Source organism: Vipera ursinii (genome assembly GCF_947247035.1).
Source record: "Vipera ursinii genome assembly, chromosome: 2".
Classification (NCBI taxonomy): Eukaryota; Metazoa; Chordata; class Lepidosauria; order Squamata; family Viperidae; genus Vipera; species Vipera ursinii.
In genome coordinates this window covers 100,028,654-100,042,584 of record NC_139513.1, presented here as the reverse complement: position 1 = coordinate 100,042,584, position 13,931 = coordinate 100,028,654, and the positions used below count along the sequence as shown (strand labels likewise).

The 13,931-nt window shown below is 37.5% G+C and overlaps 1 protein-coding gene across 1 annotated transcript in view; it reads left to right on the top strand.

Moving 5' to 3' along the window:
* Positions 1–13,931, top strand: part of DOCK2 (dedicator of cytokinesis 2) — a 341,341-nt gene that overhangs the window by 291,562 nt on the left and 35,848 nt on the right. The window contains exons 40-43 of the mRNA XM_083351346.1: positions 1–105; positions 1,087–1,228; positions 6,369–6,450; positions 13,358–13,442. Of these exons, the coding sequence (XP_083207472.1) occupies positions 1–105; positions 1,087–1,228; positions 6,369–6,450; positions 13,358–13,442 (414 nt within the window). The remainder of the gene's footprint in view (positions 106–1,086; positions 1,229–6,368; positions 6,451–13,357; positions 13,443–13,931) is intronic.

The following is a 13,931-nucleotide window of genomic DNA, read 5'->3' as shown; positions in this document are numbered from 1 at the left end:
ATTCAGCAAGCCAAATTCTATGAAAACATCATGAAAATTCTGAGACCTAAACCAGATTATTTTGCGGTTGGATATTATGGCCAAGGTTTCCCCACATTCCTAAAGGTAAATCATCTACTCTGGATACTTTGTCTTTAACAAATTTCAAATTTGTAGTAGTCTTATAGAATGCCAATATTCTACTCGTGGAAAGGGAGTTATTCACAAATGGGGGCATTTGTCTTCATGAGGTTCTGCCAGGAAAAGAATTTCTGTCTTGCAGCTACCTAAAATGCCATTTGTAACAATATGGAATGTCACGTTTTCAGAAAGGAATTTTATTTATTGTGGGGGGTTTTTCTATTGCTTTCAAGGTTAGAAGAAGGTTTATAGTGAGGGTAATGCAGTGATAAGGGAGCGTTTAGGATTCTTACAAGACAGTCATAATTAAAGGATGGTTTATAGCTGAAGAGAATTTAATGAACAATAAAACCAACAATACGAATAGCCAAGACAATGAAGCAGGAAATCTAATGAATTTTATATCTGGTGTATATTCATTTCTAATTGACAGCTCACAGGTGAAATTTCATTTGAAAGGCTCTCACATTTAGGTACCTTGACTATTCTCAGAAGTATTCTTATTGTTGGTAATTTTTACAGTCTGGCAAAAATAATCTTATAATTTTCTTTTCTTCGTCTCCAATATGCTTTGAAAGGAACAATAATAAGAAAAGAATTCAGGAATCAGTTTCCCTATAGAACTATATTAGATGCCTTCTAGCAATCAGCCAGGGTCAAGAAAATGTATTGAGGGACTAGTGGCAATTATATCACATCTTGGTCTTCTTGTTATTTTAGAAAAACAGCTTCCTCTCTTTTACTCCTCAGGAGGGACGTAACAGACAATTTAGTTGGGTATTATGGTCTTGATGTATTGAATTTCATATTTAATCCATCTTTCCAGCTTTTAAGAAGAACAGGATAAAAAAACGTTATGATGTTATGTTGTGTTATGTTTAACAATGATTTATTTTTTCCTAGCAAGTTCGCAACCAGGTTTGTAATCACATAGAGTGTTTATCCTTTTTTTTTAACAAAAAACAGAATAAAATGTTCATCTATCGAGGCAAGGAATATGAGCGGAGGGAAGACTTTCAAGCACAACTGATGAGCCAGTTCCCAAATGCTGAAAAAATGAATACTACTGCACCCCCTGAAGAGAAACTGAAGAATGCTGCTGTTCAATGTATCCTTAGAAGCAGGGGATTTTATTAAATAAACAAAAGCAATTTGAAGTAAAAACCCTTATTCAAAGTTTATGGGAAATATGAAAAATTCCTCCGATTTAAGCCACTTCACATGTTTCCCTTTTAAGTTATATATTGTTTTGCAAAATGAGCAGAACAAATGTATGATTCTGTTTCACCAGTTTGTCAAGAAAACAAGGCTTTGCGATGCTCTCAGTAATCATAAATTAACCTCTGTGAAATATAGGACCTTCTGCTTTCTTTGTAGGGCCTTCTAAGTATGTTTTCTTCTGGAATATACCAGTGGAAAGGCTATATTAGCATTCTTACTTTTTTTTAGTCCTCGACTTACAAATACAATTGAGCCCCACATTTCTGTTTTTAAATGAGACGTTTGTTAAGTGAGTTTTGTCCCATTCTTACAACCTTTCTTGTCACAGTTGTTAAGTGAATCTGGCTTCCCCGTTGAATTTGGTTGACAGAAGATCACAAAAAAGTGATCATATGACCGTATCATATGTATTGCAGCAGTCATAAACACGAACCAGTTGCCAAGCATCTGAATTTTGATCAGGTATCCCTGGGGAACGCCACAACGGTCGTGTGAAAAATGGTGGTCATAAGTCACTTTTCCCAATGCCATTGTAACTTTGAACGGTCAGTAAATGAACTGCTGTAAGCCGAGGACTTCTTGTAGAGTTCTCTATTTCAAATGGCCACCAGAGCATACTTCATACCTGTTTGTTTTTTTATCAGTTCCTTGCCTATTAAAATATTTGAGTCAGCCAACACTATAAAAATAATGCTTTCCTAACATCCTAAAGAAAGTGGTGGATATCTGCATCCTGTGCACGATAGAGAAACTTAAATAGTGAAATACCTATTCAAACAAACTTCCCAAGAAATCAAAACTTCAAAGAAGTGCATTATTCTTAGAAATGAAAAAGGCCTCTAGTTACATTCTAAAATCATCAAGGCCATCTTACTAAACAACTTTAAATCATTAAATAGCCAACTCCTCAGACTCTGGTTTGATCATACTGGCAGCTTTTATCCCAGAATTCACGGATAAGCCTCTCTGTATCAAATATCTTTCTGGTCTATTTTTAAACACTGCTATGTAAGGGTGATATTGAAGTTTTTTCCCCTTTATGTTGGAATGTTCAAGTTCACCTAAATATAATCTTGAATGTTCAGCACATACAGAAAAAATTGCCACCAAAGTATGATTTATATTGCTCAGGTGTTTTTTTTTTATAATTAGAAACACTACTTGTTGGATTTTGTTTAAAACGATAGAAATCAATAAAAAAATATTCTTCTGCATCTCTGGAAAGAGCAACCTATCATTTTAGTGTGGACATTAAAACATATAGTATGACATTTGAGGCAGTAAATTCCCTTTCTCTTTTTTTACACGCAGATGCAAAATACTGTCTAAATGCAAATGTTAACAAACACGCTCTGTGTCTGAATGTGCATTTTGCTTCAGAAGGAGGCAAATCCACATCAGCAACACATCATCAAATTATTCATCATCACGTATTTTGGCTGACCAGACAAGCAAGTAGTCCTCAACTTACAATCATTCATTTAGTGGCCATTCAAAGTTACGACAGCACTGGAAAAAGTGACTTGTGACCGTTTTTCACACTTATGACTACTGCAGCAACCCCATGGTCATGTGATCAAAATTGAGATGCTTGGCAACAGGTTCAAATTTATGACGGCTGCAGTATCCCCCGGGTCATGTGATCACCTTGTGCAACCTTCTGTCCAGGAAATGGGGGAAGGCAGATTCCTTTAACAACCATGTTACTAAATTAACAACTGAAGAGATTTACTTAACAACTATGGCAAGAGAGATCGTAAAATGAGGCAAAAAAACTCACTTAACAACTTCTCATTCAGCAGCAGAAATGTTTGGTTCAAATTGTGGTCATAAGTTGAGGACTTACCTGTATTACAAGATTAAGTTGCTAAACCCTGGAACCTTTGGCCCAGTTTCTGGCTTTTAGAACAGAGCATTTCTGCATTGCAATGTATCATTGGGAACACAATAGAGATAATGAACAGGAAAGCCTATTTTCTTAGGGTTTCCATTACTTAATTTAGGTATCACAATTCTCAGTTTCTCCCTTGGTGAATCATGGGAAGAGAGAGTTGGGTAGTTAGATAGAGACTGGCAGTGTAAAAGTCTGCTGCAGATACTAATTGGCATTCGATCGATTCTGAGTCTCTGAGCTAAATGCTTGTCAGTTCTCCTATTGAAATTCAATAATAGGCAGAAGGCATTTATTCCTAATTTCCCTACAGTAATTATACATGATTATAGATCAGGTAGCAATGCTGGAGAAAGGTCATATGCTTTCTAAGAGATCTGAAAATGGTATGATAGAGATGTTTCTGCTCTTGTATATCCTCACTGCTTTAAAACACGGTTTATTCTGCTTTAGCTTCTAGTCTTCAGTACAGAATAAATAATAGTCCAATGTTAGTTACTGTATGTATTATTGTTAGGAATGTTCATCATCACTTGCCTCTGATATATATATATATATCTATATTATCTATATAAAAGGTAAAGGTAAAGGTTCCCCCGCACATGCATGCTAGTCGTTTCCAACTCTAGGGGGCAGTGCTCATCTCCGTTTCAAAGCTGAAAAGCCAGTGCTTGTCCTAGGACATCTCTGTGGTCATGTGGCTGGCATGACTAGACGCCAAAGGTGCACGGAATGCTGTTACCTTCCCACCGTAGTGGTCCCTATTTTTCTACTTGCATTTTTACGTGCTTTCGAACTGCTAGGTTGGCAGAAGCTGGGACGAGTAACAGGCGCTCACTCTGTTACGCGGCACTTGGGATTCGACCCACCAAACTGCCGACTATCTGATTGACAAGCTCAGTGTCCTAACCCACTGAGCCACTGCATCCCTTATTATATCTATATCTATATATCTATATATCTGTATGTATCTATATCTATCTCTATCTATCTATCTATCTATCTATCTATCTATCTATCTATCTATCTATCTATCTATCCATCTCTTTAAACAAGCGGGCCTGGCCTGATGGGACGGGTTGGGATTTTATTAATAACTTCAATTTTAAATTTGTATTATTTATGGGCATTGTTTAATCATGTTTTAATATTTTAATTTTAATTTTTGTATTTAACTTTTATGTATTGCCCTGTTCACCGCCCTGAGTCTCTTGAGAGAAGGGCGGTATATAAATTAAATTAATAAATAAATAAATAAATAAATAAATATTTATCTATCTACATATATATATTGTGGACCTGATGGGGAATTGAATTAAAGTCTTCTTCATTTAGACCCAACTAAGCGGCTATTGAGACTGGCTCAATAAGACAAGCACAACCATCACAGGCAGTGATTCCTCTCTTATGTACTTTTGATCCTCTGAAAAGCTGCTTTTCATCTCCCACTTTATAAAGGAAAGCTTCTGAAGGAATGATAAAAGGTTATTGCTTCAAAACATAAACAGTACAGCTATAGACAAATCCTTTACACTGAAAACACTGCCCGCTTCTAAGGTTATATTCAACACTTCAGGGTGAACAAGACAACTGCAAATTCCTTTTCTCTATCACAACATAAACAATTCTTCCTAATAATGTATTCCTATTCATGTCCATCTCACAGAAATATAGTATACAAACTCCAACGTGTCAGTTGAAATCTTTACACCATATAATTTTAGTGTGCATCTCTGTAAATCTGCAATAATGCATTTGAAAAATAAGATGCCTTAAAGCAGCAGCATAAGTTAAATCAGTATTCTATGTGAATACTGTGCCTCGGGGAAAACCAACTTTAAGCTCTTGTGATCTCATAATGAGAGGTGAGCTTCCAGCTTTACTGTAATATATTTGAAATCACACAAATCTCCTTTCTTTTTGGCTATTCTGCAGCTTTGGAGGGTATATGGATGGGCCAAATTCCTATTAGCAGGAACTCTTACATTATTTCTTCCTAGTTCTTGGAGGATTCACATCTATATCATCTTGCTAAGATGCTGTTATTTCAGAGTTCCTTAAAAATGTAACAAAGGAATAGTACTTGGTTAGTTCTGCAGCTTCCTCTTTATAACTCTTAAGGTTTTTTTAGACATTACTAGATACCAGAAAGGGACACGGTGGCTCAGTGGGTTAGGATGCTGAGCTTGTCAATCAGAAGGTCAGCAGTTTGGCGGGTCAAATCCTGAGTGCCGCGTAGCAGAGTGAGCGCCTGTTACTCGTCCCAGCTTCTGCCAACCTAGCAGTTCGAAAGCATGTAAAAATGCAAGTAGAAAAATAGGGACCACTATGGTGGGAAGGTAACAGCGTTCCGTGCGCCTTTGGCATCTAGTCATGCCGGCCACATGACCACGGAGACGTCCTTGGACAAGCGCTGGCTCTTCGGCTTTGAAACAGAGATGAGCACCGGCCCCTAGAGTCGGAAATGACTAGCACGCATGTGCGGGGGAACCTTTACCTTTACCTTTACCTTCAAAGCATGAAACAAGATCCGAATGGAATGGCATTAGTCAAAAGCAGTGTTTTGCACTTTCCAGTTGATCAGCTAGATATATTATTGATTGGCCTGTTGTAAGTTCTCTGTATGTCAGTGATTGATGGCAGTGAATTGTGTGTCAGCTTCAAACTACTCTTAAGGAATTGGACTGGACACAGTAATAATACCTTGGTTTATAAACAGCCCAACCAAAGAACCACAAATACTACTCCTGCCGACACTGACAGGACAAGCCACTAGAATATAAAATGAGAGCAAAACGCACTCCCTACTAGCACTGATGATGTTACCTAATTTAGGTAATGAAAGGTCTGCAAGATAACAACCAAGCTCGGAGAGCACCAAGAACCCCTCTTTTCAAACCTGAGCTGAGGAAAACACAAATATTTTCCTCTATCAATAATGTTCAATTTATTTGGAACATAGATTTAATCAACCAATTTGTTGTACACTTACTTTTTAAACTGAATCATGAATTTCATTAATTATGTGATAATTTTATAAAAGACTCTTCTTGAACAATTGTGATGACTTTTTTCGTTTCCAGATTACTGATTGTGTCCAATAATGGTATAATGTCCTTAGCTCTTGTGGTTTTAGATATACAATGCTTTACTGTGCAGCCAGTTTTGGAGGAACATCCTCAATTCAAAAATAAGCCAGTGCCTGATCAAGTAATCAAGTAAGCCCTTATTATCTTATTGACCATGTAAAAAATCCTATAACACAAGTTATCAAAAGTCCTAGGTAGCTTCCATAAAAGTTGGAAAGTTTAATTTGTGTTATGGCATTCAAATCAAGACAATTCTCCCTTGGAATAACATATCATCCAAGACCAGGTTGATCTGACCCTGCTGGCCTTTCTCAAGATGCTGAAGACATGGATGTGCTCCAGAGCACAAAGGTCAGGAGGTTAGATGACCTGTGAGATGTTATTGTTACTATTGAGTGCTTATTGGATGTCTTCTCCAATGCTATTGTAGATTTTTATACATTTGTTGATACTTTCTATATTGTTTTTAATGTGCTGGATTACCAGTGTTGAATTTATGAGATGGGTGTGGCCATATCAAGTAAGTTAATAAATAAACTCAAATTTGGGTTGGAATGATCACATAGGAGAAATCATTCTCCAGACTTGTAAAAACAAGAACTATTGCCCTAGCAGCTAGCAATTCTACAAGGGACGAAGCCACATAAACCGAATGAAACTTTGGCAAGGTTTCTTCTTTATAAAATTTCACAATCCCCAGATTAAAAAAGATATCTACTGGGTACAATCACTGACAGTCTGTTTGCCAGGCACATATTAAATTAGCAGGGAAATAATAGAACAGGCTGACAGACTTAATGAGTTAAAATATAACTTTGATGATGTTCTCAAGAATGGATTATCAAACCCGGAGGTTCCATTATGGGAACAAATGAGAGGCCCTAGAGTCTATCCATCCTGAGGGAAAAAATTGTTTGTTGGTAGATGTTAGTCAATATTACATCGATCTGTTTTATTGCAATGAGAATACTCCCTTTCTCTTGTACTGCTACAAGGACATAGAGAGTTTTAACTTTCATTATTTTCTTAATCAAAGTTTAATAGATTTTATTTTACTAGTGGACAAACCGAAAGCATCCTCTGCCTGTTAACATTTCCAAATGAAATGGTCTCTGAAAGACAAGATAACTATGTGTAATGAATAAAGGAGAAAGCAAGAGAAATAAGAAGGGATGATGCCCTTTGTTATTACTGAAGTCTCTGCACCATGGCTTTGTCATGTAGTTCAGATGTTTTATTTGGGGGGCTTAATTCTTCAAAGATAAGAAAGGAAAGACAGAGCCATTTTGATCTAGTGGTGAAGGCACCATGCTAGAAACCAGGAGACTGTGAGTTTTAGTTTTGCCTTAGCCATGAAAGCCAGTTGGATGACTTTGGGCTACTCACTGTCTCTCAGCCCAACTCACTTCACAGGGTTGTTTTTCTGGGGAGAAGGAAGAAGAAAGGAGTACTAAGTAAGTTTGCTGCCTTGCGTTATTAATAAAAATAAAAAAGATGGGATTTTTTTAAAAAAAAACTTTTTTAAAAAAGGTAAAGATTTACTCAAGATGAGCTTGATTCCTTGTCCATGCACTTTTCTTTGACAAATAGCAATAGAACTTACATTTATATACCCCTCCATAGTGCTTTATAGCACTCTCTGAGCAGCTTACAGTGTCAGCATATTGCCCCCAACCATCTGGGTCCTCATTTTACCAACCTCAGATTTGCTGGCTTTCCTGGTGTTCCCCCATTTAAATGGTAACCATGCCTAACCCCTACTTGGCTCTTTCAAGATCAGCCATGGTTGATATATCCTGTCACCTGTTGTGATTTGTAGGAAATTGCAGTTTTAAAACATTGTTCTTAACAGCAACATGATTACAATCAGCTCTGATTTATCAACTTGTGAAGAATGGCTAAATTTTACTTCAACTGGAACTTTTAGATACTGGAGAATCAATAAGTGACATCTTTAGTTCTTCCAACTTTTCTTTTTAATATTCTTCCTTTGTAAGGAACTTTTAAAATAGGCAGCATAAAGCATTTTTCCACCTGCATCTGCACGCTAATGAAAAAGCTCTTCTACCATGAGACACACAAATTACCAGCCTAATAGAAGGCACCTTGAAAGCACACACTGTTCATGTCTTTGTAACTGTCCTTCCATATGTCATGTTGTCACTACTTAAATTTATTTATTTCCCCCCATCATTAAGGAAAACACTGTTGGTGTACTACCAATCTAACTAATGTTGCCAAATGTAGCTGATTGAAGGGAATGATAATTCAAATGTAATACAATAGCTGTCATGTGTTTGATCAGACCTTTTCAATTTAAGTTTCCACAGTCATTTGTGTGAAAACGGGAAGATGGCAAGCCATGTTAACTGTGGAGAAGCCCTTAACGATAAAGCTGGCAGGATTGAGGGATCATTTCTTCCTTCATTGGAGTAGTTCCAACTTTTCTTTTTCTTTTTGACACACTGTTGTCACTATATCATTTGGGTTCTTGTCCCTTTTCTTCTTGCCATGTTATCTTGAATAATCATTGACCCGCTCATTTCTGTCTTCTGCTACATTAAGCCTATTCCCTTTGGCAATGTCTTCAAGAGCAAGGTCAAAAGTGAATACATATCAAAACATCAAAATTAGATATAAAATCTCCAGTAGGAAAAAAAATAAAGCTATCTCCTTATTTCAACTATGCATGTTTGTGCGTATGTGTAGCTGTATGAGTGTGTTTGTCTCTGTGTATGAAGAGGTCAGCATGTGCACCGTTACACCCAAGCAGTCTTTTCATTCCTTAACTTTTATTCTTAAAATCCTGTTGCATTATTTCATTATTGCACTGTATTAGGTTCGTGACATTGTACAACAGGTAGCAACCAAAACCATCCCAAAGAAAAAGAAATGCAAGAAAGCAAAATGGCTGTCTGAGGAAGCTTTGCAAATAGCTGAGGAAAGGAGGGAAGCGAAAGGCAAGGGAGAAAAAGAAAGATACACCCAATTGAATGCAGAATTCCAGAGAATAGCTAGAAGAGATAAGAATGCCTTCTTAAATGAACAGTGCAAAGAAATAGAAGAAAACAATAGAATAGGGAGGACCAGAGATCTTTTCAAGAAAATTGGAGAAATGAAGGGAACGTTTAATGCAAAAATGGGCATGATAAAGGACCAAAATGGCAGGGACCTAACAGAGGCAGAAGAGATTAAGAAGAGGTGGCAAAATTACACAGAAGAACTATACAAGAATGAGCTTAACGTCCCTGATAATCACAATGAGGTGGTCACTGACCTCGAGCCAGACATCCTAGAATGTGAAGTGAAGTGGGCCTTAGAAAAGCTGAGCAACAACAAAGCTAGTGGAGGTGACAGTATTCCAGCTGAGCTATTCAAAATCTTAAAAGACAATGCAGTAAAAGTGCTACACTCAATTTGCCAGCAAATTTGGAAAACTCAACAGTGGCCACAGGATTGGAAAAGATCAGTTTACATTCCAATTCCTAAGAAAGGCAGTGCCAAAGAATGTTCAAACTATCGCACCATTGCACTCATTTCTCATGCTAGTAAAGTCATGCTTAAAATCCTACAAGCTAGACTTCAGCAGTATGTGGATCGAGAACTACCAGAAGTGCAGGCAGGATTTCGAAGAGGCAGAGGAACTAGAGATCAAATTGCCAACATACGCTGGATCATGGAGAAAGCTAGGGAGTTCCAGAAAAACATCTACTTCTGCTTCATTGACTATGCTAAAGCCTTTGATTGTGTGGATCATAACAAACTGTGGCAAGTTCTTAAAGAGATGGGAGTACCAGACCATCTTATTGGGCTCTTGAGAAACCTATATGCGGGTCAAGAAGCAACAGTGAGAACTGGACACGGAACCACTGATTGGTTCAAAATTGGGAAAGGAGTCCGGCAAGGCTGTATACTGTCGCCCTGCCTATTTAACTTATATGCAGAGCACATCATGAGAAAGGCAGGGCTAGATGAATCAAAAGTTGGAATTAAGATTGCCGGAAGAAATATTAACAACCTAAGATACGCAGATGATACCACTCTAATGGCAGAAAGTGAAGAAGAACTAAAGAGCCTCTTGTTGCAGGTGAAGAAGGAGAGTGGAAAACTTGGGTTGAAACTTAACATTAAGAAAACCAAGATCATGGCATCTGGCCCTCTCAATTCCTGGCAAATAGATGGGGAAGAAATGGAGGTAGTGACAGATTTTATTTTCCTGGGCTCCAAGATCACTGCAGATGGGGACTGTAGCCAAGAAATTAAAAGACGCTTGCTCCTGGGGAGGAAAGCCATGGCAAATCTAGACAGCACACTAAAAAGCAGAGACATCACCCTGTCAACAAAAGTGCGTATAGTCAAGGCTATGGTCTTTCCAGTTGCAATGTATGGTAGTGAAAGTTGGACCATAAGAAAGGCTGAGCGCCAAAGAATTGAGGCCTTTGAATTGTGGTGCTGGAGAAGACTCCTGCGAGTCCCTTGGACTGCAAGGCGATCAAACCGGTCAGTCCTAGAGGAGATCAATCCTGACTGCTCTTTAGAATGCCAGATCCTGAAGCTAAAACTCAAGTACTTTGGCCACCTAATGAGAAGGAAGGACTCCCTGGAGAAGAGCCTAATGCTGGGGAAGATCGAGGGCAATAGAAGAAGGGGACGACAGAGAATGAGGTGGCTGGATGGAGTCACTGAAGCAGTAGGCGTGAGCTTAAATGGACTCCAGAAGATGGTAGAGGACAGGAAGGCCTGGAGGAATGTTGTCCATAGGGTCGCGATGGGTCGGACACGACTTCGCAGCTAACAACAACAACAACAACAACATTATACATACCCCACAATTGGAGGGATGTGGGACATGCACGGGAGCTTCTAGATTAGAAAGCCTTACATTTCTTTCCATCAGATTCTTTTCCAAGAATTTTTTTTTCTTATTCTTCACAAACTACAAGTATTTTATGGCTTCATGCTTTTTTGAATCTATAGATTGCAGTAAATGGAGTTGTCACAATAGCAGGCAATCTTATTAGGTCTGCAAAGTAGTTGAAATAGTACATGTATCAGCAGGGAAAATATCATCTGCTTCAGACCATTTATAGCTTTCTGTAAAACGAAGTGTTTTATGTGAGCCTGCATAAAGTGAAAAGGGTGAATGTTGTTAAATTAGCCACAGTAAGACACAGCATCTGTAGAATTAGACTTCTACAGACTGTTATTTAGAATGCTTGGAGCGGGTTGCACATTTGTTTGTTTTTTGACCTTTGGAAACAATGGTGGCTGCCATTGATTGTCATTAAATACCTGGATAAGTGCCATCCTTTATTTTTCCCAATTTAAAACTGTTAAAAATGTTTTAGCCTTAAAAACAATAGCTTGGTCTTGCATTTGAGACAACAGAACCTCTGTGCTCATTGTTCCTGTTCGCTGTAGGTCTGGAAGCAATTTTCCATGTTCTCCATGTAATAGCGATATAAGACACACACTCTGCAAGGAAGGAGTTTCAGAGAAGCTTCATCTGTCTTTTATACTATACTACCGTTTTCTCGACAAGCAGTTTTTACATAGAAGTAGTCTTCACTTAGTGACCATAACTGAGACTGACAGTTGGGTCCTTAAGCAAGATGGATGACAAGTGAAATTGTGACAGCTTGTGATCTTTTGTTTTATGATCCTTTGCTTTACATTTTCCTAGAACATGAATATAAAGTGAACATAATTCTATATGATGTTAAAACGACATTTAAAAAAAATGAAAAGAAGTACCACAGTAGCGGGAAGTATGAAAAAGAATGTTTAATAGAAAAATGACAAAAAAGAAGAGAATGGTGACAGAAAAAATATGCATACTGAACAGAAAAGATAGTTGCAAAGCATTTAGTCAAAGAGAGTAAGGATTGTTTAAGATTAAAAGGTTTGTTGCAAGAAAAGAATGGTTGTCAAAATAAGTGAAAATGGCTGAGTGTAAAAGGATTCTTTTGCCCATTTTATTATATGAAAATGAGACTCTCGTATATCAAGAAAAGTTTGGATGCAGTGAGAATGGAATATTTAATATTTAAGCATTGTAAAATAGGAAACTAAAGGGTTGTTAATGAACTGGTGATTAATGAATGTTGATTGACTTTCTGAATTACTACAATGTGTGCCCTACACAGGTTTGCCCTTGAAGATTGCTCAGAAGCTATAGGTACGCAGGGAATGGTAGCAAGATCAATACTTTTTACCTGTATTTTTTATTGCTTTCTAATGGATTATAGCCTGCCGTAAGTTGTTACAGACAGATTTCATAAATATTTAAAATAAATAAACAAAGGAAAACCTTTTCAAAGAGTTATTGCCTGTATTGCTTTGTGATTTTTCAAAGTGCACCTCTTCTTTTTTGAGTTTTCCTTAAGTGGAACCTTCCATTTCTCCATTTTGTACACACAATGCTGATCTAAAACCCCAAAGGCAACTTTATGTGCACAGCCCTCATGTTAACTGAATTTTAAATGCTACCTGGTATCAATTTATAATTTGCAATAGTTTGCACTATTCAAGCTAATATTAATCGGGACCTATCTGTAGTCACAACCAAGTCAAAGCCCGTTGCTAAGTCATAGCATAATCAACCTCTGAAAGGCAAAGATTCATTATATCTTGAAGGATATGGAGGATGATACTTATAGAGTGGATATTTTTCCCCATTTCTTATTTATCTGTGAAATGTAGAAATGTGCTGAGTGTGATCAAAACTAGCCCCGCTTCCATATATCTATGTGTTTTTGATACATGGTCGCATTGTGATAATTTTTTCAGACTACTAGATACCAATGACTTCCTGAGAAGGCACATTTCCAATCAGGTTTAGACATACTTAACAATGTACAGTGTAGTGCTTTGAATACAATGTAGACATTTGAGATAAAAGTGGATAGGGTATATTTAGATTACATAAATAAAGTTAAATTGAATTTTCATATGGAAGTTTAGGGAGTAAAAAGGTTTGTAATCTCTCTCTCTCTCTCTCTCTCTCTCTCTCTCTCTCTCTCTCTCTCTCTCTTAGTTTTTATAAGTCTAACTATGTGCAAAGATTCCACTATTCAAGGCCAACCAGAAAAGGATCAGTTGACCCTGAAAATGAATTTGCTGTAAGTATCTTTTCATGTTTTGAACACTGCCATGTTATCTGTCACTCAGATGTGACAAGTGGCATTGCTTAGGAAATGCTACATACTTTATTAGAAGGCAGAAGAGGTACGAAATGCCACAGAAGCATCATTGGGCTGGACAGGCAGGGTGTAAAATTACTCAGGCTTTCCCCATACTCTGAGTTTCATCCGGTATCAACAGAATCATTTCTGTCAGGGCTGGCTCTCATGAATTTCAAGAATGACATATATTTGGGGTATAGTTACGTACTATGTCCAATGGAATAACAAATGATAGGTTGGTTATCGAACAACATTTTTTAAAACATTTCAGATCATCCAAGTTTAAATCAAGTTATCAGTGATCTTTGGCATACCATTCCATCAGTATTTCAGTCTTGTCCCTTCCCTCCCACTGTTGGTTGTTTTGTTTGTTTTTTGGTGGTGGTGGTGCTGGTGGAACACAGTGTTGCAGACTGTATTAAAGTA